Source organism: Sphaerodactylus townsendi, linkage group LG04 (genome assembly GCF_021028975.2).
Source record: "Sphaerodactylus townsendi isolate TG3544 linkage group LG04, MPM_Stown_v2.3, whole genome shotgun sequence".
NCBI classification, from domain to species: Eukaryota; Metazoa; Chordata; class Lepidosauria; order Squamata; family Sphaerodactylidae; genus Sphaerodactylus; species Sphaerodactylus townsendi.
The window spans coordinates 135,515,175-135,542,980 of NC_059428.1; the positions used below are offsets into that span (position 1 = coordinate 135,515,175).

Genomic DNA, 27,806 nt, shown 5'->3' on the forward strand with positions numbered 1-27,806 from the left:
GGCAGTTTCAGGAGTGCCTGCGGCGTCCATCAGGTTTCTGGCGACGCCTCTTGGCTGGGCTTGGCATGCAGAAGGCCCCAAGTTCGATCCCCTCCAGAAGGACCAGCCGGGAGGGGAGGGGAAAGACAGTCGTGGGCCTGAGGCCCCGGAGAGCTGCTGCTGCCAGTCTGAGCAGGCGATGCCGACCTCCGGGGCCCCGTGGAAGGAGGCCGTGCGCGGCGCCCGCCTGTCCCCCAACAGGGCGCCTACCCACCGGGCTCGGTGCCTGCGGGCGTCTGGCTCCGGGCGCTTCATCGGGACAACCGGGTCAGGGGCTGCCTCGTGGCCTTCCACGCGGCCCCCCAGACCAACCCCGAGCAGAGACTCCTCCCTCCCCGTCGTGGCTTCCCCCCCCCCCCCCGGCGCCCCTCCTCCGGAGGCAGCTGCCTTCGCCTCCCGTCCCGTCCCGTCGGGCCCGCAGGCAGCAGAGGGTGGCCGGCCAGGAGCGGAGATGGAGAAGGTGCCCCTGGCCTCGGCCGGGCCCGAAGACCCCGAGCGGTGCCCGACGCCCCCCGTGAGTACCCGATCGGCTTCCCCCGAGGGGACGGCCCTCAGTTTGCCGGCTGCAGCCGCGGGAGCACAGGCTTCGAGGGGCGGAACGGGGAGACGCTAGCATCCAGCCCGCCCTCCCCCCAACACCCCCGGGGAAGACGGCGGGGAGGGCAGCAGGAAAGACGGCTCCCTTCCACCCATCCCGCCCCACCATTTCCCTGTCCCTTTGCATCGCGGCTCCTACTTTTAAAAGGGGGGGGGGGGTCTGCTCTGAATAAACAAGCGTTGTTGATGCTCACAAAGACAAGAGTTCTCCTAGGCATGTGCAGAGTGCCGGTCGAGCCTCCGCTCCTGTATCAGGGCCCTCGTCCCCAGCTCCAAGCCAGCACGGTTTGGCGAATCAGCCCTGGCTATATACCCTGAAGAGCGTCGACCCCGTCTGGGGGGCAGCAACCCACCTCCTCAGCCCCCCGCCCGCCCCCCACACTTGCCTGGGACCTGCTGACGGCAGCACCTGAAGAAATTGGAGCAGGGCGGTGGGTGGGGAAGGGACTAAGCCACTACAGGGTTGTGCTGGGGGGGTCTCCACTTTCCCCTTCAGGACCCCTCCCCTCCAGTGGCTTTCCTGGTCCCAGAATAGCCCCTGGTCTTCCTGGCACTGCTTCGTGCGTTGTTGTGAGCCATGACTTCAGATAACGGAGCCAGATGTGCCGGTCTCTTCTGGGAGCCTGAAGGTCTCTGGGGCTCATGTCCCCGGCCTCCAGACCTCGGTTCCGCAGGAAACAGCGGCTTGGGAGGGTGGGTGGGACTGATAGAGGGGGTCATCCCCCCCTCCGCTCCACCTTCCCAAAACTCCAGGAATTCCCAAAGCCGGAGTTGGCAACCCAGCTGAGTGGTCAGGAAAATGTGGAAAGGGCATCCCTTGGAGAACAGAAGCATCTGTTTGTTCTCAGCTGGACAGCAGACTGAAGCAGCAGCCTTGTTTCTTTAGTGTGGATTTATATCCTGCCTTTCTCCCCCCACGTGAGTCACTCACATCCTGCTCCTCCTCCATCCTGTCCTCACAACAACCCTGTGAGGCGGATAGTGTATGACCAGCCCAGCAAGCTTCCATGACCCAGTGGGGGTCAAACTTGGATCTCCCAGGTACCTGTGCAGAACTGTAACCGATACACCACACTGCCTTCCCTGGAGAAGCCTCCAAACCGGTACTCCAAAAGGCATCCTTGCCTGAGCAATAGGGCCGAGTCCTCTGGGGAAGCAGGGGTCAGCCAAGGTTAGAATGGATCTTGGTTTGTAGCCAGAACCTGTCCAGACGGCCGGGGCCAGTTGGCAGCTTTGGGGCTGAGTGCTGAGTTTGAACCCAGGGCCTCATCCACAGAACATCCAATGCTGTGGCTCTGGGGGATTTCACACATTATGATCAGTGATTTGGGGGTGGGGAGAGTTTTGATATTGCCACTCTACTTGGCTTACAGGAGCCAGCTTTCCCATTTGTGTTAGTGGTGAGTAGTGGGGGGGGGGGGAGCGGTATCTCCATAGAGCAGCAGGGTCCCCCAACGTGGTGTCCATGTGCAATATGGCACTGTAACGGAAGAGCTAGCTTCCAGCCACTCCTTCATAAGAAACGTGGGTTGGGATTTTGTTATTAAACATGCAAAAAATCACTGACAACAAAAATATTTTTTGATGCGTATTGAGTTCTGCACCTGCTCAATAAACTGAGAATGCAAAAGTAAAAGTTAAAACAATAACTTAAAATTTCCGGTAGCGTAGCTTTGTTACAACAAGATGCAAGCAGAGACTAAACACTTAACTACAACTAAAAATATCCACTGGCAGAGATTAACGACCTAAAACATAGATAAATAACAGGCAGAGTTTACAAACAGAACAACAGCAAGAATAAAGAAAGATAGAAAGGTAGGCTAATGAAATGCTGAAAGGCAAATTATACAGAAATTATCTGTCAGGTGATGTAAATGGACCAATAATTATTTCCTGATAATTAGCTGAGTCAGCTTGGCAAAAGTCAAAAGTTGCTAACAGGTGTTAATCATTTGAGTCCTAACTAAAAGGAACATGCTCTACAGCTGGGGCTCTACACTTAGCCAAAAAAGCTACAAAATAGAGAAATTTAAAATGATAGACTCAATTTCTCCACAGGCACCCATCGCCACTTTCCCTGGTGCCCACCAAGTGTTTTAGAACATTGGGGGGGGGGGGGGGGTTTCACTGGCCCAGCTGAGCTTCTGGCCTGTTGCCAGCCAGATCTCTTTGGCTGGCAACAGAGCACTCCCTGCAATACTCCTTGCCCGGCAGCATGTTTCCTCGTTTACACGCGAGAAGGTGCCCTCCAGTGTAGCTCGTGCAGCTTGCCTGCCCCCACTTCCTCCATCGCTCCTCCATCCAACGCAAGATTGAAGATTGCCGGCTCGTTTTTTTTTCTTTTTCTTTTTTTTAGCCCTTTAAACTTAACGGCAGCAGCCGGCACAATAGCGATATTACGTCTAAAGGGCTCAAAAAAAAGCCGGCCGTCTTCAATCTCTCAACAGACAGCAACCCGGAAGGAGCAAAAGCTTGAAGTCAGGGGAAAACGTTCAGGTTTCCCCACCCTCGCTAGTCATGGGGCTTCAGGGATCTTGGGTGCTATAAGTGGGACGGCGTCTGTACAGAAGCCTCTGCCCCAGAGGAAACTGGCCCTCTCTGCGGGGCACAGCACCAGTGAAAAATCAGCCTCCGACTGGCCTCTGGAGAGCCAATTGGCTGGACACGTTAAAATAGCCCTTGTTTCAGTTGGAGCTGCCACCCCATGATGGTTGCTCTTTCCCAGTGGTGTTTTTAAAATTCCCTCTTTCTTCCCCGCCCTTGGGTCTTCTCTGTGCAGTTTTGTGGTTGCTCCTTCCGCCCTGCGTCAGGGTACGGTTTGCCCGTGCGGTGCTAAAGGTGATTTTGTGCCTGTCTAACCTTTTACACTATATCCCATTTTCATTGCATTTTTTGGACTTCCAACAGGAACCACAGGTTCAGAAAGGTTGGGGACTCCTGCCTCAAAGGGTATCAGGAAGCAAAGAACCCCCCACCTCTTGTAAGAGCCATCTGCTTCAGTCCTGGGTGAAGTACTGGATCAGGTTTAAGGTTCTGGTGTTAACCTATAAGACCCTAAACAGACTGGGACCAGGGTACCTACGGGACCATCGCCCTGGTATGTCCCCCTTAGATTGCTGACGTCAGTGACTGGTAATCTACTGGGTGTTCCTGGGCCTAAAGAGATCTGGCTAGCCTCAACTAGAGCCACGACCTTTTAGACTCTGGCTCCAACCTGGTAAAAATATTACAATATAGTACAGTTTTGCAGGGCCTGCAAGACAGGCGTATGGTTGAGGCAGCTATGGCTGTTACACCGTGTTCAGGATAAAGATAACAGGAGATTTGTGAATTCATCCGCCATTTCCTGGGCTGTCTTTGTTCTAGAATGCTCTGCTTGGATCTCAGTGCCTTGGGGACCGAACTAGATAGGCAGTAGGACCCAAGCAGAGCATTCTGGAACAAAGACAGTCTAGGAGATGGTGGATGAATTCACAAATCTCCTGTCATCATTATCCTGAACAGGATATAGGCCTCTCCTCCCTTTCCCTCCCTTTCCCCCCTTTCCTTTTCCTTCCTTTCTCTGTTTCTTCCTCTCCTTTTCCTCTCTTTTCCCTCGATTGGGGTTGCAGAGTTCAGTGCCATCTTGAGGTGCCGTTTCAAACATGCCATCGCAAGGATGAAATGGCTGGATTGTGGTATGGGGTTTAATGGTGTGGCGGGCTTCGTCAGGTTGTATTTTAATTGCAATATGGATTTGTAAATGTAGGAGCCTCTATAGCACAGGTGTCAAACTCGTGGCCCTCCAGATGTTCATGAACTACAATTCCCATCAGCCCTTGCCAGTATAGCCAATGCTCATGTTGGGAGGGACTGATGGGAATTGTAGTTCATGAACATCTGGAGGGCCACGAGTTTGACACCCCTGCTCTATAGGGAGGGGGGGGGGTAAATAAGCCTAATAAAATAAAAATTGGGGTGGGGTGGGGTTGATCTCTTTTTGACCTTATCCGTCCAAGGATAAATCACCTTTCACTTTGCTCAATGTTTAGAGGCCCTGGCACATAAGTTCTGAATTGCGGGGGGGGGGGGGCGGTGTTGGGGAGCTCTGGAAATGTGGAGGAGCGGAGCATTGGGTTCTCTCCTTGATCTAGGGCCAAGACGTCTGATATGAGGCAAGAAAGTTTGTCCCATGGATAGTGGAAAGTGAGCAGATCTCTCCCCAAAATGGGGGGCCATGACCTGTGGCCCCTCATTTCTAACACCTCTGGTCCTCTCCTGCTCCAGGCTTATTCGGCTGTGATGGCAAAGCCCTCTAGCACAGGACGGCTGCTGAGGATCGGGGCCATGGTGCTCATCGGTGGAGCCCTCCTCCTCTTCTTCGGGGCCATCGGAGCCTTCTACTACTGGAAGGTGAACAACAAAGAGGTAAGGGCCTGTGGAACTGAGCCTGGAGTTCATTTGGTTTGGGCCCAAGGCTGCCCCTGGCCCTTCAGGTGAGCCATCTGCTTTGAACAACCACCTATAAAAGCCCCAGCGAACGCCTCAACAGCCTTCTCCAACAGACCCCAATTTAGGGTTGCCAGCTCCAGATTTAGAAATGCCCTTGGATTTGTGGAGGGGGGATTCTAGGGAGGGTGGGGTTTGGGGAGGGAAAATGTCTCAGTAGAGCATAATGTCATAAGAGTCCACCCTCCAAAGGAACCACTTTCTCCAGGGGATCTGAGCTTCATCACCTGGAAATTAGTTGACATTCCAGGCAGGGGCATATCTATGGAAAACAGCCCCCAGGGCAAACACTGAAAGGCCTTCTCCCTCCCTCCACTGCAGCCTGGCCAGGTCCAGCATTCAGCTGCAGACTCCACCGGCTCCCAAATCCATATGGATTTTGGAGGCAAGGCCCACAGTTTAAAACTGAACTACTCCAAGGCAGGGTGGAGTGCTTGGCTGGGGGGCGGGGGGGGCATACAGCACCCATTTCAACTGGTGCCCTAGGTATGTGATCTGGTTGTCCCATGCTAGATACACCTCTGACCCCAGGAGATCTCCGGTACCTTCCAGAAATTTGTCAACATTACCCCAACTAACTGGTTGTGGGCAGGGAACTGCATGGTGGTGCTACAAAATATATTTTCGATTACTTTTGTTCTGACAGAGGGGTGTCAGGGAACCTGGGTGGAGGGATGAAAATTGCTTTTCATGGAAGGGCTCAATCCTGCATCCCCTGTTGGGGGTGGCACACAATCTATTGCATCTGCTAATTCCACTCCCAGACATGCACATTTAAGTCCTCCCTATAGGTGGGACTTCTGCAGTATTCTGCATCATGAAAAGGCTGCTACAGCGAGGGCCGCACTGCAGACTGGCTGTTTGTGTTGTTACCCAAAATGGGGGAGGTCTGCCCCTTTTAGAATGGGGAATTAGCGAGAACAGACCTTGCCTAGCAACGCCTGGGTGACTATCTCGGGATCTTTGCCATCTTTACAGAGATGGGTTTCCACAAGACATCTGCAGGAAGTAAAAGTTTAAAAGTTTATTAGGAAAAAAATGAAAACAATAAACTTACAAGCACACAAATGTTCTAAGCACACAGAGAATTCACACAGTCCTAGGATTTAGAGCTGAGGGTAAATATCTGGAAAAGCGAGGCATTTGGGGGGAAATAAGGCAATAATTACCTGATCTAAAAGAGCAAAGTTCAGCGACCTGCACTAAACTCCAGTAGAAGAATGGGAAGAAGGCAACACGTTGGGGACATTATTAACCAGATGGACAGTTGTAAGGAGACTCAAGGTGGCTTAGAAGCTCCTTTCCCTTCCTCTCCCCACAACAGACACCTTGTGAGGCAGGTGGGGCTGAGAGAGTTCCAAAGAACTATGACCGACCCAAGGTCACCCAGCAGGAATGTAGGAGTGCGGAAACACATCTGGTTCACCAGATAAGCCTCTGCCACTCAGGTGGAGGAGTAGGGAATCAAACCCGGTTCTCCAGATTAGAATCCGCCTGCTCTTAATCACTACATCACGCTGAAGACAAGAGAAGAGCACTTAACAAGTGTAGAGCACTTAAGTTAAGCAGTGGATAGTTAGACAATGATAGGGTGTTTTGTCAAAGTTAGCTTTTTAGGGTGAAGCTGATTTACTAACAACTTTGGGACAGTGAAAGCGAGGGTGGTCTTTGGAGGAGTTAGTCAGAAACTGGAAAATGAGATTAGTATTTTGGCAGGAACTCTTGATGAAATCCTTGTTAGTGTCTCCTTTCCTTCAGGGAGGCAGGTGAGTCAGGGCTGGAGTTGGATAACTGGCTTTTGGGTTGAAAACACGGCCTTTTCCTGATCTCTATAGGAAAAGGTGAGGCAACTTATTTTGCAAGGCTGATATTGGCGAGGGCTAGTCCAAATTGGATTTTCTACCCTAATGGGCGATACTGAGCCAATGCAGAAGATGGCATTCCATCTTGGCACTGCATTCCTAGGCCACCCTACAAGGTTGGCAGAATAGGTAGGGGCACTGCTTCAAAAGAAGGACCCCCCCCCCCCATCCACCATGTGTCTGTCTAGTAACAGTGTGGATGTCTCAAGGTGGGCACAATCTTGCTCCCTGCTGTGTATGTCGAAGCACAGCGAATTCTGAATGCCGGAACAGTGGTTTCTTATTATTTATTTTCAACATTTATTAGCTGCCTTCCTTCCTTGCAGATCTTAAGGAGGCTTACCACATGGATAAAAACATTACTAATAAAATGCATTAAAAACATCTGATAGGACTCATTCAGTCTGCTTGGCCAAAAATTCATTGTTAATGAACACTTGCATACAAGGTATACCAAATTCCAGGTATCTCCTTCATTATTTTCTGTTCATGTTTGAAGGACTGCTCTAAAGCTGAGGTCTGAGTTGCACTTCCAAAAAAGCCCCCAGTCGAAACGGGAGGCAGAGCTGTTTCTTTTCCTGTCGGGTTTCATTTCTAGTTCAGCCAGAAAACCTTCCACAAGGAACACAAGCACGCTTCAGATTTCTTCTTGGGAGTTTTGCCAAGTTCTGCAGGCATTTTATTTTATGTTCATTCCAACACAAGCATTTCTTCTCTCCTGTGCTTTTGGAGCCCGAGCTCGAGAGTTCTAGTCATCACGTTAAGAATTTCATGAATTCTGCAAGCGTGTCCACTCACTACTAATGGCCCTTCAGAGAGCAGGATATCTGGGCAAATTTGTATATCACTGTATCCCTTGTAAGCCCCATGGCTTGAGTCCATTTATAATCCAAAAATACTCAGGGGGCCATTACCCAACAGTGCCCTGGAGCGCAGTGGTGTTACTGCGATTTGCCAGGTAACAATAAGTGATTTCAGCTCAGCAACTTAATGAGGCGCAGGAAACAGGCGTTCGTCAAAGCAAAAGGATTTTGTTGCAGATGGTGGTCACAGCTCGATCAGGGGAGAATTGCGCTCTTGCAACGCAGTGCAAGAACTTTTATTCCCAAACTTCAAAGGGGGCAAAGGGGAGGTGAGGGGGCAAGTCCCTCACCCAAAACACCAATCATGAAACAAAACAGTTTACAAAACAGATACAGTTACACTTTTCTGAATGGGAAACCCAAATGTTGCTGTCAGGCGTCTTCCCGCGAATTTTGCAATGGTCCTGAATGGAAAGCAGATAGCGTCTATTGTCCGTGAAATCCAGATGGGCTTACCGCCGCACCCAGCTATCTCCTACCGCCAGGGGGGCTGCACCTTTCGAGTGATGCCCTAAAGGCTCCGCGCCTTGCTTTGCTGTAACAAAAGGAGAAGTTCAAAACTGTCCAATGGTGGTTCCCTGCCACGTCTTCCAATGGCTGGAGTGACCCTTTGGGTTCTGGCAGCAGATTCGATTTGTAAATCCAAAGAGGGTCGTTGTCCTTATCAAAGGGTCGGCTGGGCGTTGGTCTAAGCTGCATTCCAGAGCCAACTTCCTTGTCCCTTAATATCAGACCTTAACTGGCTATTGCTTTTACTATCAGACACAAATTTCAAAAATAACATTTCTAACTTAAACATTAGGGAAGCCTTAAAGGATAACACATGTACTTATACTTATAGGTAAGACTTCACAAATACTTATTGGCATGGCTTTCTTAAATCTAACAATAACAAAACCTTAAGCTAACTGAAGAACCTAACTAATACTAACATCCTAAGCTGCAGGCACATCCTAATTTCAACTTAAAAGGGGCATTTATTACATCCTAAATGACACAAACACAAGGGAAACCATATAGCATTGGCACAAACATACATATGCATTCTTTGTGAACCTTATGGATGCTTCTGAACCACACAAGTCTCCGTGTCCGGGCATGGAGCCAATGTAGCCAGGCAACCTGACTTCAGGAAAATATTTTGTTTATTTTCCTGGCGGTAACAGTGGGACTGGAAGCATGTCAGGGCAAGAAATTTTGTCCTAATGCGCTTCCTCTTCGCGAAGTGCCAAGGGAGGAGGCATGTTGGGGCAAAAAATCTTGTCCCAACATATTTCTCCTTTGCAGCACACCGAGAGAGGAGGTGCATCAGGGCAAGATTTCTTGTCCTGACCCTCTTTCTCTTGCCCTGCATGTGCTTCTCACTTTCCACAGAGCACTTCTGATGCGACTTTTCGTGGCAGCGTGGTACAAGGGTGGGGAACAGTCTGAGTGGGCAATCAGCCCCAGTGATATATTTAACCTAGAAAAGTGGTTATAAACAGAAGCATCTGTATTTTAATTCTGCTGAAATGGATGATTAATCATTATTTCCAAAGCACAATTCTCTAAAACTGGCCCTAAGTCCCAGAAGGAGGACTTCTCAGTGGCGGGATCCAAAAATTTTAATAACAGGTTCCGATGGTGGTGGGATTTAAACAGTGGCGCCGCCACACACACTCACCTCCAGTCCCTATTGGGCAGGGAGGTTGCTTTAGTAACCCCTTCTCGGCACTCAGAAAAAATTAGTAACCACTTCTAGAGAAGTGATGAGAACTGGTTGGATCCCACCTCTGGGACTTCTCCAACACACTTCCAGTCATAATTGCTAAGTTCTAGTCCAGTAGAGACCAACAAGATTTTAGCTCCAATTCTCAAAAGCTCTTCTTGCCCCCCAAATCGTGTTGGTCTACTGCAGACCAATATGGCAGTCCTCTGAAATCTCCCTCAGAATTGTGGTCTTTTGTGCCCTCCTGGTGTTGGCTCCTTATTCAGAGTAGCAGGGTTGTTACCACACTGAAGACAAGATATGAGATCTGGAGCAACAGAGATTAGGTTACAGGCCCCTTGTGATATTTCCTGGATAGTTAAGCACAATTTCTCACCTTACACTTACCCCAAGAGGTTATCGTGAGGATGGGATGGGATGAGTCCACGTACAGCTGGCTCCCCCAGCTCCTGAGGGTTCCACCACAGTAAAATTGTAAGCTGTTCAATGCCCCTTAGATGACAGAAGTTGTCGTCGCAATTATTATCTGACAGATGTTGCGTTTGATTCCAGCTTTACAATGTTCACTACACAATGAGCATTAATGGGAAGGTGCAAGAGGCATCCATGGAAATCGACTCTGGAAACAATGTGGAGATTTTTAAAACAGGAAGTGGAAGTGAAGAGGCGATCGAAGTTCATGATTTTCAGATAGTAAGTAAAGTTACTTAAGCTGTTTCCCCCTCGCTTACCTTGCAGGTGTGCCTTGGTGTCAGTTTCTTGGCTAGCTAATTCAAGAACTCCAGGCCCTACCTGGGATTTGGTAATGTTGGTGTTTGCTGCTACTGATGTATTTTTCATGGAGGATACAACAGGCTTTTTCACACAGGAAATAGTGTGGTATTGTAATGAACTGCTTCAGAAAGATGCTTTGGTAAAGGGATAGGGACTGGACCATACTATTATGTGTGCTGCATTGTAGTAAGTCTGCTCCTATGATGCATGTTCTGCATCATTTATGGAATTAAATACCTCTGCTCTATCTCAGATTTCTGCTTGGGTTCAGACTTCTGCAGTCCAAAGCCTATTGCATTGTTCACTGGACATCCCATCCTTTCAGTGGTGTTAACTTACTCTGTGTAATCCGCCTTGAGTCTCCAAGAGAAAGCTGGATGATAAATAATGTAGACAGATAAATAAATCAGCTTGCAGAGTCCCCAGGGATTCCCAGAATACAGTTTGCACGTCACTGTTCCGACAGCGTACGGAGACTTCTGTAAATAATGAGGCACCACAAAAAGCTGTGCGACTGCTGTGCAACAGGGTAGCGTTATAGCTCCATCACCACAAATGGCATTTTCATGTAGAACATCTTGTGGCATTGATGTGACCCATGGATGTATTGCTGACTATTGTTTCGCTGCGTTCCTCTTAGATTCTCCTGTTTAGATGGGAGCATTACCAAAGATCCAGTGGTACATGGACCCCTGCTTGCCCTCAAGTTGGCTGTGTTTCTATAGGGTCCTCATTTACCCTCTTAAATAATAGCAGCATTAAATGGCACAAGAAGGAAGAAAGAAATGATGTTAGCAGTACATGTGAATCTATCACAGTGAAGGAATAAACGTGGGGGGCCCAAACCAGAGGTGGGATCCAGCAGGTTCTCACAAGTTCCCGAGAGTAGGTTACTAATTATTTGTGTGTGCCGAGAGGGGGTTACTAATTGGTGATTTTGCCACGTGATTTTGGCCTTAGTTACGCCCCTCCTCTCAGCAGTAGCGCGCAGAACTTGAAGCAGTCTAGCAGGAGGTGCACCAGCGTGCGTGGCAGCCTGCACCTGCGTGCATTTGTTTCCTGCCCAAGGACCGGCGCAGCGGCTGCGTCCTTGCCACAGCCCCGCCCAGGAATGCCCCGTTCCCAGAATGCCCGGCCACGCCCCTGGAATGCCCCGCCCAGCCCCATTGGCGCTACGCCACAGTTTGAATCCCACCACCATGGGAACCTGTTACTAAAATTTTTGGATCCCACCACTGGCCCAAACGCTGTAGTGTGGCTATAACTGGCCAGATGTCCTTCAGCCTCCAGTCCTTGAAGCTGTCTCCACTCTGCTGTCTTCCTCAGAAGATGGAAATTATGACTTCTTTGTCCAGGGCTTCAGGATGTCTCTTTAGAACGATATTTCCTGCACTGCGTCAAGGAGCCGAAAGGCTGTTTCATACAAGGGATTGCTTCACTTGATGGCTCCAGTATTAAGTGATTGCTGAGCAGAAAACGTCTTGCCACTGTGATGTATGCTCTCCCTGATAACATCTAGATTAGATTTCTGCCATGCACAGTGGTACATGGAACTTCCCTTGAAGACTGTCCGGAAGCTACAGTTGGTAGATAATTTTGGGGGCAGAATGTTAACTAGAGTGGGTCATAGGAACCAGATCACATCAGTCTTGTTCTGTCTACATTGGCTCCCAATTTGCTTCTGTCCCAATTCAAGGGGTTGGTATTAACCTCTAAACAGTATGGGTAAGCATACTGTCTCCCATAGGAATTTACCTACTAATTCCGGTCATTTTTAGAGCCCCAGTTTTGGTTGTGCATAAATTATCTGAGGCTGTACAGATGGCAACTCAAAAACAGGCCTTCTCAGGCGCAGCCCCAAGCTTTGGAACTGCCCGCCCCCCACCCCCCAGGGAGATTCGCTTGTCTCCCTCCATCGTTGTCTTTTATCAATAATTGAAGTCTTTTTTGTTTTATTTGGCATTCCCTCACTAATTATTACCCCCTTTCCCCTAATATATGTTCATATTTTAATAGGTTTATGTTTTATTTAATCATTTTAAATATTTTATAGGTATTTGTAATTTGAATGCTTTTTAATGTTTCAATATTTTAATGTTCTGTTTTAATGTTTGCTGTCTTGAGGGTCCTGAATCGGGTGGAAAGGCAATTCAGAAATGTTTTAAATAGAATAACACAAATGGCTTGCAAACATGCATGGATCAAACTCAGCAGGTAGAACTTCAGTACTGCCTCGATGCCACATCAAAAGCCAGTCCACACATTTAGCTGACATCCATGAGGTGTTGATTAATCACAGTATGTGTGTGTGTGTGCGCGTGTGTGTGTCCACCCGCCCTGAAATAACACACATATTCAGGTATGTGCTGACCTGGATAGTCCAGGCTAACCTGATCTCATCAGATCTCTGAAGCGAAGCAGGGTCCGATATGGTTAGTCTTTGGATGGGAGACCACTGAGGAATTCCTGAATGGCTGTGCATAGATGTGCAAGCAAAATATCTCTGTAGGTCTTTTGCCAGGACCTGGCTGGTCCAGGCTAGCCTGATCTCATCAGGTCTCTGAAGCAAAGCAGGGTTGGTCCTGGTTTAATAGTTGGATGGGAGACCACCAAGGAAGTCTAGGGTCACTATGTAGAAGTAGCAGGCAATGGCAAACCACCATCATCAGATCTCATAAGCTAAGCAATACTTGAATTAATTAACACTTGGATGGGAAAGAAGTCCCAGGTTGCTACTGAAAGGCAATCTGCCCCTGCTCGTCTCTTGTTTTGAAAATCCCTAGTGGCCACCATAAGTTGGCTGTGACTTGATGGCACTTTGCACCACTGCCATCCAGGGTGTGTGTGTGTGTGAGTGAGTGAGACAGAGAGAGAGAGAGAGAGAGAGAGAGAGATGCCGTTTCCACAAGGCCACGCTTGGGGGGGGGGGGTTGCATCGGCGTATATGACGCCAACGCACACACACCCCCGGGGCTGTTTGCCCAAACGGTCCTGGTAGGGGCAGGGAAGATAGCGCAGCCTGTGCAGAGGCTGCACCGTCCCCCGAACGCCTTACCATCCCTCCGACCTTCCAGCGCGTTGCCCAGGCCAGGGGACACGCCCCCCTGCCCTTCACGACAGCTCTGGAGTCGCAGGGTGGAGGGGGCGTGTCCCCTGGCCTAGGCCACACGCCGTAAGTTCGGAGGGACAGTAAGGCATTCGGGAAAGGGGGGTGCCTTCCTGTTCGCACGGCAGTGGTTGGAAGCCGCTGTTTCCGAAAAACCTCACTCAGGGAGCGAGGTTCGGAAACAGCAGCTTTGCACCGCTCTGGGGTTGCGAGGCCGCGCAGCGGCAGCCGTGCAGACCCCTCCCCAGGGACACTGTTTCTAGCGTCCCTGGGACACTGTATTCCGCCCGTGTGGAAACAGCCAGAGAGAGAGAAACCTGATGCCTATGGATCACCTGCCCTGTTGTTAAATGTATAGAACAGCTCTTTCATCTGGAAGTATTCAGTGAATACCCATAGGACAGCTACAGTGGAGGTCTCCATTACAGAAGTGGCAAGGCACCCGGGGAAAAATTGCTACAACCAATACTGTTCAGCTGGCTCAATTTTGCAAAACCAGTCAACATCTGGAAGTAGAAAGTGCTGTCTGGGCAATGAAGCTATTACTCAAGCCCTTGAAGGTCAGGATTGCTGTTCAGAGATTGCATTTCCTTCTTCGTTGCTGAGTGCATTACTTTGAATGGGCAGAAAGAGCCTTCTTCTCTCTTTCCAGAGTTGCCAGCTGCAGATTGAAAAAAATCTAGAAATTTAGACCACTGGGTAGAGCAGTAACCTCCGTATACTGCCACACCGGACACCCTCACAGCCATTTTCTCCAGGGGAACTGGTCTCTGTGGTCCGGAGAATTCTCCACTCCCTGCCTGCAGGTTGGCAACTCAACCTATTTCCTCAACACAAAATAAAACAAAATGGTGATCTGTGCTGTACTACTATCTAAGTCAGGGGTGGGCAATTATTTTTTCCATGGGGCCGCATAAGAAACAGAAAATATTGTGGAGGGCCGGGCCAAAAGCCAGGGGGGCGAGGCACTTTTGAAAGCCCCACAGAAGCAGGCAGCCAAGGCAACTGGCTTCTGCGGGGCTTTCAAAGGTGCCTCGCTCCCCAGCAAGGCAGGGGGGCCAGTCAGGGTCATCCGGCGGGCCGGATGTGGCCCCCGGGCCGTATAATGCCCAGGTCTGATCTAAGTCTATCTTGAATGTGAGAGAAATGGCAAAGGGCATTTAACCAGACCATTGATTTCAAAACACAATCGTAACACCCTCATTTTATTTGGGTACATTTGCAAGCCCCTGCTTCTACCCCATCAGAACCCAACCCGTATTTGAGGCCTACCTTCTGTGCAGAGGCGATTTGTTTTCCAGCAGGCAGACGATACCCCAGAGCCCCTGAACTAACCCAGGCATTGTCTTCCCAGGGCATCACCGGGATCCGTTTTGCTGGTGGAGAGAAGTGCTTCATTAAAACTCAGGCTAAAACTGGAGTCCCTGAAGTCAATGCCATGACAAAAGAGAGTCTCTCCTTTGACCTGGTAGGTGGTCCACAGAATGCTGCTTGGATTTCTTTAAAATTTGAAGAGCTTGGCCAGTAAAGCATTTTACCTTGTTTGTGATGCTTATGTAGCCTTTTTGGCTGTTTGTTGACTTCTTTTAATCTTAGGCTGGTTCCGCAAGGACCAAAAACAGCAGTGTGAAAACGGCGTGAAAATGGTATAAACCCTTTTACACTGTTTTAAACCCTTTTCCACCGTTTTCACACTGCTGTTTTTGGCCCATGCGGAACCAGCTTTAGAATTTGTAGGGGGTGTTTAGTCTGAGGGGGCTATATTTTATTTTGTTTTGTTTTACTCAAAACCCTGTATTTTACATATAATGTGGTTTTACTTAAAAATCTGTGAGCATTGTAGACATTCCTGTTAATCCAAGTGGGAGTCACCACAGCTTGTAAAAAGAGCAGGTCATTCCTCACCTTACCCTTCCTCCACCAGCTAACCGTTTGTCTCCAGAGTCCTGTCTGAGGGTCAGGATGAGAGGAACAGGGCTAGCTCTCCTTCTCCCAATTCGGCCAGCAGCTTGCCCCATCAGAGAAGGGAAGAGAAGAATTCCTCTTGTCACTTCAGCTCCACTCCTGTAGCACATTTTGCCGGTGAGGGTCTCCTTACCCTCAGAGAGGTTTTTCAGGAGAAGAAGCAGATTGCTTGAGGAAGGACAGGGAAGCGGTCCACTCAGTGGCGGGATTCAATTAATTTAGCTACCGATTTGGGCGTCCCCCCGCAGCAGGCCCCCCGCCACAAACTCCCTTGCCGCCCACTTACCTGGCTGCTGCGGAGGGCCTTTTCCTCTGCCTCAGGCCCAGCCGGCGAGATCGCCAGCGGGGGAGGGGTCTTCCTGGCTGCATCCCCGGCCTTGGGCCCAGCCGTGTGACTGGGAGACCTCTCACCCACTGGGGATCGTGCCAGTGTTGTCCGGCTGCACCAGACGGCACTGGCAAGATCCCCAGCGGGGGAGACGTCTCCCAGCTGTGCAGCTGGGTCCGAGGCGGGGGAAAAGGTCCTGACTGGGCCAGCCAATTTCCTCCACAGCAGCCAGGTAAGTGGGTGGCAGTGGGGGGGGGGCGTGAGGCTCGCTGCCCCTCTTCTGGGGTGGTAGGATTCAGCCGGTTTGGCAAACTCAACCCATCCTTAGCTACCAGTTCTGCTGAACAGGTGCAAACCGGCTGAATCTCACCTCTCGATCCACTACACTAACTCCTCCCACAAACTCTCTCCCGGATCCAACGTCTACTTCCGTCAAGGGATCTTTGCTCCTTCCTCAAATTTACCTCACCATTTTTAGTAAGCATCTACGCTAGGATCCATAACCGTATGCCATTGCGTCAACTGACCATGCATTATGTGAGGGAAGTGCTTTTCTTTTGACCATCTGGAATTGATGACACCCAAACTCTATGGTGTTGTGAGAGGGTAGAAAAAGAAGTTTCCTGTCCTGCTGCGGAAGAGGGCCGCCGGCATTCTGGGTTCCAAACTATCAGCTATTCTGAACTGGCGATGACATGGCAGCATTATGGCCAGTCAAGAGTTGGAGTTTTCAGAAAACTAACAGGGGGGAAAAACTGCGGAAATGAGAAAGCTTTTTAAACATTAGGTGTGTGAGGAGGGTAGAATTGACTGCATTTGCCTGATAGAAAACAGCAAATGTCTTGGAAGCTGCCTGGCGGATAATGGAAAAGCAATTGTTGTTTATTGCCTGCGAGGGAAATGCACGGCGTCTTCATCAGGGGTTTCTTCAGACTGCGCTGCATAAACATCCCTTAGAGGTGGTTTAAATTTCAAGGATCTCTTCCCCAGAATACAGGTTAGGCTTTATTACTCCTGAGATGCCTTTTATGATGTTGCAAAATATTTGGCTTGGGAACAGCTTCCAGTTCCGGCGCTGAGTTAATACGATCGCTCTGATTAAAAGTCTTGCTCAGTAAAAGCAATTATATTGACCAAAAGTTTGAAGTGTAAGTTAAAAAGAGCCTTCGTTTTGAAGTGTACCCTAAAGGTTTTTTCATTCTCAGCTTCAAAGTGATGCAGGAAAAGGGCAGTGATTGAACTAGAAACTTTAAAGAAGCCAAATATTATTTCTACACAAGGGGGTTGATGTTCCTTTGGAGGAGGGAGATAGAATTGGTAAACTAGGGCACGGATCCAGAGAGTAAAATTCTGAATGGCCTCTGTAGGAAAAAAAAATCTTTGAGATTGATTTTGATACCTCAATAGATCAATTTTATTTTGCCCAACTGTTTGCACAGTACAGTTATTGATTTTTGTAACTGGCTCCTCGGCTCGGCACTGTAGATAGCGTGGAAAACTGCTTCATTTATATTCTGTTTCTATGGCTTTTTCTTATATATAAAAATTCATGAAAGCTTTTTGGGAATAAAAATAGCCTAGTAGTGGAAAAACAAAAACACTGAAACGCTTCCCGTCTCAAGATAAATCCCCTCCTGCTCACTGCAAACCCTCGTTTAATTGGCCATTTTATATTCAATGTTTGCAATGATAAAATGTGAACCAGGACCATTTGCAATATAATCTTGCATTTTCTTTTTTACTATAAGTGCAAAAATTACCATAATGCAGTGTTGAAAGTTGCATAGTTAGTCAGAAAAGTTCCGAAGGGAGGGAAGCGTTATGTTTTAAACAGCAGCGTTCAGTCGTTGAGTTGCCATCCGTGGTTCCGGCAGGCCGCACCACAAAGCCCAGGAAACAAAGGATTTGCATTGTTACAGGTTTGGAAAGGAGGGAGGCAGAGGTGGGATCTAGCAGGTTCTCACAGGTTCCCGAGAGTCGGTTACTTATTATTTGTGTGTGCCGAGAGGGGGTTACTAATTGGTGATTTTGCCACGTGATTTTGGCCTTAGTTACGCCCCTCCTCTCAGCAGTAGCGCACAGAACTTGAAGCAGTGTAGCAGGAGGTGCGCCGGCGTGCATGGCAGCCTGCGCCTGCATGCATTCGTTTCCAGCCCAAGGACTGGCGCAGCGGCTGCGTCCTTGCCACAGCCCCGCCCAGGAATGCCACGCCCCCAGAATGCCCCGCCTCGCCCCCGTTGTGCCCCGCCCAGCCCCATTGGCGCTACGCCACAGTTTGAATCCCACCACCATGGGAACCTGTTACTAAAATTTTTGGATCCCACCACTGGAGGGAGGGGCCAAATCAGGTGTGCCTGCTGAGTGGAATGGCTCAGAAATAATTTCATTTAAGGTCACAGGAGGGAAGGTTGCAGGTGGAGAGGCAGATTTTCAGTGCCTGCTGCAGTGGGAGCAGATGGTGGCGTTTGACAAGGCCGCTGAAGTGTCACAAATGGGAAATGCTGGATAACTGTCCAAAGCTGAGAATGAAACAGAGCCTGGTCCAAATATGGGCACGGCCCCTGAATCTACTGGGTGGAAATGCCCATTACTGGAAGAGGTTCTGCAATGGCTGAAAGGACTTTGGGGCTTTTTCCAGGAGACTGCCTTGGAAACCTCTTCTGTTTCAGGGTCCATGACAGAATTGGGTGCAGCCGTCTTTCTTTCGTTCTTGTGCTCTGATGGCCGGAGATCCCTTGGCTCACTTAAATGCAAACGGAAAGAGGGGAACAGGTCCCAGGACCAAGCTTAGGGGGACATGAAGAAAATGGGCGCACCCTGGTCTGCCCTTTCATGTGCGCAGGATGGGTTTATGTGTTTGTCACATTGGGTCTTGCCACAGAAGTGGATGTTCTGGTGGACCCCATACCCTGCCCTTACGGGAGAGCGTTCTTGCTTTCTGTGGCCCCAAAACCTGGTCCCTTCTGAGCCCTCAAGTGGCTTCAAGGTGTTCCAGCCGCAGTACAGCGCGGGGTCGTGGGGAAGCCCGGAAGCGCGCCAGAAATGACGCGCACTGGGAGTAGCGCGCAGCAACCTTTGGTCGAGGTAAGTGGGGAAACGACCTATGATAAGATGCACTTTTAAAACTGAGCTGTACTGCGGCTGGAACACCTTGAAGCCACTTGAGGACTCAGAAGGGACCAGGTTTGGGGGCCACAGAAAGCAAGAACGCTCTCCCGTAAGGGCAGGGTATGGGGTCCACCAGAACCTGCACGGGGTCATCAAAAGGCGCCATTTCGAGGAGCGCCAGGAATGACGCGTGCTGAGGGGGCGCGACAGCGGCAGCGACGGGGCAGCTGCGTTGTCACCGCCCCTGTAGTGGGGAGTGCCGGGGGACCCCGCGCTACTTGGGGAGAGTAGCGCGCAGCAGCAGGTAAGTGGGGAAACGACCATACAGTGTCTTGCGTGCAAATATCCGCCAGTAGTTAGTAGTTATAGCCCATTGCCAAAGTATCAGAAAGAGAAACCCCCTCCTTTTTCCCAGGCCCTCTTTTTATTCATGGAGTCAGTAACAGTCGTTCCCTTTGGCTTAATGGAACCAGGTTCCAGCTAATCCCACGTGGAATTGAAACTGGAAAGAGTGAAAGTCGCTTGAAATGGAAAATCACTCTGTGTGAAGAGCAGGTAGAGAATCTTTTTCTCTGCCTAACCTGTGGCTATTTTTAGCACCTCGTTTCACAGACAGCTTTGGTCGCTTGCTACAGATTATGTAAGTTCTGATGTGAAGCCGTGCTTTTCACTCTCTGCCTACAGGAAGATGAGATTTTGCCAGCTAAATTCGATGAAAACTCTCTGGTTTGGGTGGCTGCGGACCAGCCTATAAAGAACAACAATTTCCTGAGCCCCAAAATTTTAGAGCTCTGTGGGGATCTTCAGATTTTCTGGCTTCGACCGTCTTATCCCAAAGGTAACTTTTCTCCCATCGTCTCATTTTCTGTCTTTCATGGGATATCAGGACAAATGTAGGGACCAGCTGGATTATTCCTGTTCAGTACATTCTTATCACATCCTTTCTCTGAGCAGCTCACAGTGGCCATCACAACAACCCCAGGAAGTAGGACAGGCTAAGAGAGAGTGACCCGTCCAGGGTGCATGGCTGAATGGGAGTTTGAACCCGGGTCTCCCAAATCCTAGTCTGACACTTTGACCGCTGCACATAGCCGGCTTCGTTTATGGTTGCCGTGGGGATCTGGTCGAGGCCCATTCACCCTTCAGCTGCCTTATATTGAATCAGGCCGTTCTCTCCAGTATTCTTTAGCGCGAGGGCCGTAGAGGGACCTGGCGTGACCGAGCTGGCAGCATCACCTCCAACTTAAACAAAACATTTTTACTCAGCTTTTCTCCCACACTGGAGACTCAAAGCAGCTTACAGATTTGAATGCGTATGAAAAATACCAGATGTGAAAAAGGGCCATCTATAGTTGCAGCTAACTTATGGGGACCCTGGACCGTCCCAAAGCAAGAAACTAACAGAGGGAGCTCGCCATTGCCTGCCTCTGCATAGCAACCCTGGTTTTCCTTGGTGGTCTCCCATCCAAATACTCACCAGAGTCAACCCTGGCTAGCTTCTGAGAATATCAGCCTAGCTCGGGACATCCTGGTCAAGACAAGATTCAGAGGTGGTTTGCCATTTCCTGCAGCAACCCCGGATTTTCTTGCTGGTCTCCCATCCAAATACTAACCAGAGTCAATCCTGGCTAGCTTCTGAGACTGATATTGGACAAGTCCAGGCCATCCTAGTGGTGAAAAGTGCTGTCAAGTAGCAGCTGACTTACAGCGACCCTGTGGAGTTTTCAAGGAAAGAGACTTTCAGCCGTGGTTTTATTCATTGCCTCCCTCTGCGTAGAGACCCTGGACTTCCTTGGTAGCTTCTCATCCAAGGACTAACCAAGGCCAATCCCGCTGAGCTTCCACAATCTGATGGGATTGGATCAGCCTAGGCCAGCTCATGGCAGATGAACAGCCATGGTTTGCCATTGCCTGCCTCAGCAGGGCTGTCCTTCCTAGGTGGTCTTGCATCCAAGTACAACCAGGGCCAGCCCTGTTTCGGGTCATTGAAGGGTATATCCTATTTCAGAGAAACAGATCAACTAGGAAGGAGGAGGAGTAACATTAGACGTAAAAGATCATTACAGCTGTGAGCAGATTCATGACTTAAATCCTCCAAGCCAGACTGAGCATCTGGGTAAAAATTAAGGGGGAGAGAAACAACAAGGGGAACGGCTATTTTAGATCTGCTCCTAACCAGTAAAGATGACCTAATTAGTGGAGCAGAAATGGTAGGATCCTTAGGTGGGAGTGATCATGCTCTCCTGGAGTTTGTTATACAGTAGAAAGGGGATGCTAAGAGTTTGTTATACAGTAGATGCTGGAGTTTGTTATACAGTAGATGCTGGAGTTTGTTATACAGTAGAAAGGGGATGCTAACACATTCTAGATTTTAAGAAAGCAGATTTCAGTAAGCTTAGGAATCTATTGGGTGCGATCCCGTGGTCAAAAATACTAAAAGAGAAGGGAGTGCATGATGGCTGGGAGTTTCTTAAAAGTGAGAACTTGAGGGCACAATTTCAAACAGTTATTAGAACTGTTAGAACTGTTATTAGAATGGGGAAGCCCGCGACACTGCCCAGCTAGCCGTGGGCAATTGGTGTGCCCGCTCTGCTGCCTGCAGGGCGGGCAAGGATGAAGCTGGCGGCTCGGCTTGTGGAGCCGCAGTGCAAGGGCAGAAGAGCCACATGCGGCTCTCGAGCCGCAGGTTCCCTACCCCTGTTCTAGGGTAAACAATGGGAGGAAAAATGGGAGGAAAAATGGGAGGTGTCTAAGGAAACCAGGATGGCTGTCTACAGAACTTTCACCTTTCAACTTTCAATTCTGTCCAAATCTGGTATTTGTTTCATCCGAATCTCCAACCCTAGAAAGTGATACTTTTGGGGGGGAGGGGGTGCTTTGATTGTGTGTTCCTGCATTGCAGGGGGTGGACTTGATGGCCCTTGTGGTCTCTTTTCCAACTCTACAATTCTATGATTCTAGGGCAGGGGTAGGGAACCTTTAACACTCAAAGAGCTATTTGGACCCGTTTTCCACGGGAAAAGAAAACACTTGGAGCCGCAAATAATTTTTGACATTTAAAATAAAGATTTTATTTTATATACCACTGTATATATTGGGCTTTTTTACCTTTTACTCCACTCATTCTGAGAAGCGCATGGATGCACTCGCCCTGCTGCCTGCAGGGCGGGCAAGGATGGGGCCAGCGGCTCGGCCTTGCCAGCTGCCGGGAAAGCGCCCGCCCCGCTCGAACAAAGTGGGCGAGAGGGGAAGGCCGCGACGCTGCCCAGCTAGCCGTGGGCAATTGGTGTGCCCGCTCTGCTGCCTGCAGGGCGGGCAAGGATGAAGCTGGCGGCTCGGCTTGTGGAGCCGCAGTGCAAGGGCAGAAGAGCCACATGCGGCTCTCGAGCCGCAGGTTCCCTACCCCTGTTCTAGGGTAAACAAAAGAAGATGGCTCACCAGCCCCCTCCGCCAATTTAAAAATGGGTGCTGGATCTCAAAAGCTTGAAGAGTGCTGTTGGGCTGTAGCTGTCCAAGCTCTTGCTCTGTTTTTCTTTTATGAGGAGGTGATGAGGAAGCTGGTGTTGTGCCCCTGGACTGTTCAATAACAAGACTCTGTGTTCAGCCAATTTATTTATTATGAAACAGCATCAGCAGTAAGCATTTAGACTTCTGTTGCCAGAACTAAACATAACCAGTATTGCAGCCGTTATACCTCATGTCATCCCCTATGTTCTGTCACCCCCACCCACCCCCCGGCCGACCAGTTCCCAAGTGGGGAGGGTACCCTTCCAGTCTCATGGTCTGCTGGAAGAAGGGACCACTTTCCCCCATTAGGATCAAAACAACCTCCTTTCCACAAGACTGAGAGAGCAGCAATGGCAGGTGGCTGATGAGCTGATACGGCCTGATAAGGAGGAAGGCAGGAAAATGGAGGCATAGCAGAGAAGGGGGATGAGAAAAGACACGTTCCCACATCCCAGGCAGGAGCTAAAAACATGGCAGGATCAAAGGGGGCGATCATAACAGCTGGGACCCTCTTTAAAGCTTGGGCTGCCCCATGATTTGAGCCTCCAACCACTGTGGACATCTCTTGAAAACATTACCCAATCGAAGGCACTGAGCCATAGTTCTTTGGTGGGTCACAGGGTGGGTCACAAGGCAGGCAAGATTTGTTGTCTGGGTTTTATTTCTGAGTGGTGGACATGTGGCCTGGGGTGTTTGATCTGCTGTGCCTGGGCGGACCCCTTCTGTGTGAGACCCTCACAGCTATCGGGCTCCTCTGTGCATCACAGGAAAGAGGAAGGAATTCACACTGATGCCTGACTTATTATGAAGTTTGGGTTGGTCCCTGGCATGAGAATCCATGTCCACAAACCATGTATTCAAACGTCTGCTTGTACAGTTGGGCAGAGAAGGAAGAGAGGAGCCACCAGGGGAAGGCGTCAGGCTCAGAGGGAGTTCAACCTGGATCAGTTCGAAGCGGCGGCCGAGGAAGTGAACAGGAGGCCCCAAGCCCAGCAGAGGGCTCGGGAGCAGGGGCGTCGGTTGAATGATACCCGGCCTTCTGGGAGAGATGTCAGGCCGACCTTCAATCCAGACAACCCTTACCATGTGAGTAGTGATCAGCAGTGGACTCTATCTTTGCATCCATTGGCCTTGCTGAGCTGTCTACTCCACACCCCGGAACGTTTCCCCTCCTACCCCCATTCCTTCTTGTTATTTCCTTGTCTCCTGGCATGGGGGGAAATGGTGGTGCTCAGAAGGGAGCAGCCGGCCCTTCTCAGGAGAACAGTGCCTTTGACTTTGACTGTTCAGAGACCTGTCAGCTTCCACTAAGCAGCATTTGAAAGAACTTGCAGTGAAAATTACACGAGCCCATGTGTTACATGAATGTGTGTTTAGAATGAACGCCTGCTGATAATGGACAAAGACTTTTAGTAAGGAGGGCTACAGCTTAAAAGCATCTGTTAAACGCATTACACAAAACAAGTTCGCAGCAGTGGGTGAATAATGGGGGAGGCATTTAACCACTCCGTGGTTTCTTTTCGTGCACCTTCCAGCTCTCCATGAGCAAGAGCAGAAGCGGCCAGGGCACTTTGCTGTATCTGAAAAGTCCCTCAGTGTCTGCGGGAAACAGATTTATACTAAGGAGTTCAGACAAGGCCAAGACGTCGCAGGCCCCAGACGGGAGGTGTGAGGCTTACCCCTCCCTAAAAAAGGGCTGCTGATGGTCCAATTTGTCTCCTTGAAATAATTCCACTTCGCACCCCCGGAGAGACAGCTCTTCTACAGCCCCCCCCCCCCCAACTTCCCTAGTGGCTTGAGGCTGAGATATTTTAAAAAACGGATGAAGTTAGAAATATTAAAGGGGCGTCTTTCTTTTTAAAAGCTTGCAAAGGTGCTTCTGAGGAACTGGCAGGGAAGGGAAGACAACCGTCATGGTGATGCTCTGCCCTTCATCCCAGGAGCAAAGGTCGATCCGTCCAGTCTGGGTCCTTCCAGCAGGTCCTTAAGGCTGGTCATGCTGTGAGAGCGGGGTTGGTCACCCAGTCAGCACCGGGGACAGGCAGGGAGCCAAGCTCCGACTTCCTTTGTCCAAGTCTAACCTTCCAGCCACAGTATCAGTGTGACTGAGCCGTGCGACACTCTTCTTAGCCCATTGGACAAGAATGCCGCTGAACTGGGCGGAAGTAGAGAAGGTTCCGAAAAGGCTCTTGTGCTTCGGCCAGGGGGAGTCCAGAGTAAATTCTCACAAGTCTTAGGCCATAGGTGTCAAACATGCAGCCCTCCAGATGTTATGGACTACAGTTCCCATCATCCCCTGCCAGCACCATTCTGGCAGGGGATGATAAGAACTTTAAATCCGCTTTATCTGGAGGAAACACCACGTTGACACCTGTATCTTAGGCTGACTTAGAAGTTTGATGTTAGCTCTGTTCACTGCCCCCACACACACACACACACACCAGTACGAAGCTGCCAGGGAGAGAACTATGCCAATCCATACCACCATGTGACTGTTCTCTGAAATTCATGGAAGTGATTTCAAGTTATGGAAGATAAAAGATACATCTGATTAAAGTTAGTGCATTATAATAATTTAATGAGAGCAGATGCAGTTGATCTCAGTCAGATAATTAATGACTGATGAAGAACTAGAAAGTCAGCAAGCGGAAACCTGATCAGTCAGTGATGGCTTGATATGATGCCCGAAAGTCTTCTCTCTCCACAGAGGGCATTATTGCGGTGCTAGCCTTTTCAAAGAGAAAAGGAGAGTCCCGCTTAACTGTACCAGAGGCTCTTCATATAGTCTGTTGTGCAGGCAAATTGGAAAAAGCCAACACCAATTCCCAAGTTTCCTTTGCAATTCTGACACAACGCAGTGCCCACAGTCACAAAATGACTGCCGCAAGAGGTGCTGCTAACCATAAAATGTCAGGGAGTGATGTTACATAAGCATAAGCATTTTATTGTCATTGTGCATGCACAACGAAATTTACAGCAGCATTCCTCGATGCACCCAATTTCAGACTCGTATCCCATCCTCACTTTCCCCTTCCTTCACCCATCCCTACACAGCCCCAAACACATCAACACGAAGCTGCGGAGTTTAGCATAGAGTAGAAGCTGTCTCTAAGCCTCTTTGTCCTAGTTTTGATAGACCTGTATCGTCTGCTGGATGCTAACAGTTCAAAAAGTGAGTGTGCTGGATGAGACGGGTCTCTCAGAATATTTTGGGCTTTCTTTAGGCTTCAGGAATTATAGAGTAGTCCCTCTTCAATATTTCAGGCAAAAGCTCTGTTTAACAGAATGTTTTTTTAATCTGCACAGCCAATCAGAAGCCCTGCCAGGCAAGAGCCTCTCTTGCAAGCGAAATTGGTCACATGCAGTCCCAAACTCAGTTTTGGCCCAGCCTGGTTCTTCTTAGGGAACCAAGTTAGCTCTTTACCTTTTGGAACCTGTGAACTCGCTGTGGTTGCTGACATGACACCCATAACCAGACCTGTGACTGGAATGAAAACTAAGGAACAGACCATATCGATGTTCTCTGAAACAAAGGGTAACAGGCCTGCTATTCCGCTCCTCTTCACTGTCTTTTTTTGGAGATTCTTCAGTTTGAGGATTAAAGGCATATGAAGTGATCACTGTTGCTTTGGCTTCCACCAACTGCTTCATATCTGATTTGGTCATTTTCTTTAAGTAAGCAAGACCAGACTCTTGCATTCAGTGGTGGCGAACCTTTGGCACTCCAGATGTTATGGACTACAATTCCCATCAGCCCCTGCCAGCATGGCCAATTGGCAGGGGCTGATGGGAATAACAATCCAGCATCTAGATATAAGGTCTCCTGTTAAGTCATCCCTTAGTTCTGATGTGTTTTTACACTGTATTTTGGTCTGTTTACGTCAGCACATTCACACACATCCCTTTATATTTTGATGTTCATCTGGTAATTCTCAGTCAACCTTTTTCCTATTCTGATGACATTTGTCTTTTCACATTGGCTCTTTTTTATAAGGCTGTATTTTTATATGTGTAGACACAATAGAAGTAGAAAGTGCCATGAAAGTCACATTGCCTGTCTCTTCCCTGGTGGCCTTACATTCAGATACTTACCTGGGTCAACCCTGCTTACCTTCCAAGAGCAGGCAGGATTGGGCTAGCCGGGCCACCCAGGTCAGGGCTAGCCAAGGTACCCTTGTATAAATTGTTATTTGCATGCTGCTTACAATTTTTTCAATGAAATAAAGTTCCCATGGGAATATTGAAGAGCCCCTAATTCTATGCTAGATGGTGACCAAAGTCTTATTTTGTTTTGTTTATCAAAAACAGAGAAAGAGTAAATGTTGGATCATCTAAAACTGCACTTGTATTTTAAATTCCAGCAGCTAGAAGGAGGTGAAGGCATGACCTTTGACCCACGGCTAGACCACGAAGGAGTCTGCTGCATTGAGTGTAGGAGGAGCTACACCCACTGCCAGCGGATCTGCGAACCTCTCCTGGGCTACTACCCCTGGCCTTACAATTACCAAGGGTGCCGATCTGCTTGCCGCCTCATCATGCCCTGCAGCTGGTGGGTGGCCCGCATCTTGGGAGTTGTATAAAGGAGCCCTGTGAAGATGTGACCACCATCATTGCATAGCTCTCCGTATGTGTGTTTGTGTGTGTTTGTGTTAATGTATCAAAAACTGAATGCCAGCCCTTGTAGATGTAAATAAATGAAAACCCTCAAGCTATGACTTCATTTGTTTCACAAAAGCAGAGTGTAGCTTGGAAATTTATCTGTTAGCCAACTGTACCCTCTTCAACCCGGCTGGAAAACGAAAACAAAAAATATCTCAAGTCTCAAACGGGTTTACTCTTTTGTTTGTAAATTAAATCTCTCCACATGAAAGCTTGCTGAGAAATTGAAATTCAGCCTCTCCATAGAAAAGCCTTCTGTTTTGAAATAGTTGTGGGGAAGTGTCCAATTAGAGCACTCTGCTTTTGACAGTGCCTTTCAATCATGTAGCGCTTGATAAATAAAGTCCTATGCGAAGCTGCTCTCTCTTGTTATTCACAAGGAACCCCCCCAAGTCATTATGAAGCTGTTAGGAACCAATTATGGCTAATTTTTGCCATGGAGTTGCCACAGGAGGGGGAGGAGGTGTACCAGAGAAGAAGCACTTAGTCAGAATCCAAACCTGGGGCTGTTGAATGACGCAGGTCAAGAGCTCTTCAGCAGAATCAGTACATAACCCCTGGATCTAGGTCATTGCTAGCAAGTGGCAGTCCTACAAGGTAGTTAAGCAGAGAGTAGTAACGTCGCAGTTGAATAGCCTCAGAGTACATTATAATTGTGCATTATAATCCTGTACCCATGCTCTCCTGTTAAGCTTTAGGATGGATAACTGTTGTGATTTGAACAGAAACCAGACAATTACGGGAAGAGGGCAGTAAGGCATTCAGAATGCAGTAAGAAGTTGCAAGCAGATAACTAAAA

General features: G+C 49.1%; 1 protein-coding gene across 1 annotated transcript; it reads left to right on the forward strand.

Moving 5' to 3' along the window:
* Nucleotides 1–203: 203 nt before the first annotated feature.
* CNMD (chondromodulin) lies at nt 204–27,362 on the forward strand. Its single transcript, XM_048492395.1, has 7 exons — nt 204–553; nt 4,906–5,046; nt 10,113–10,253; nt 14,795–14,908; nt 19,526–19,679; nt 23,226–23,434; nt 26,710–27,362. The coding sequence occupies exons 1-7, from the start codon at nt 491–493 to the stop codon at nt 26,926–26,928; spliced, it is 1,041 nt and encodes a 346-aa protein (XP_048348352.1). The 5' UTR covers nt 204–490; the 3' UTR covers nt 26,929–27,362.
* Nucleotides 27,363–27,806: the final 444 nt, after the last annotated feature.

Bases quoted from the DNA above. Each gene is read 5' to 3' on its own strand.
- CNMD (XM_048492395.1), top strand. From the start codon at position 491: ATGGAGAAGGTGCCCCTGGCCTCGGCCGGGCCCGAAGACCCCGAGCGG. The intron at 5,047-10,112 runs GTAAGGGCCTGT...GTTTGATTCCAG, and splicing joins GGAAGGTGAACAACAAAGAG to CTTTACAATGTTCACTACAC. The intron at 23,435-26,709 runs GTGAGTAGTGAT...TTTAAATTCCAG, and splicing joins ATCCAGACAACCCTTACCAT to CAGCTAGAAGGAGGTGAAGG.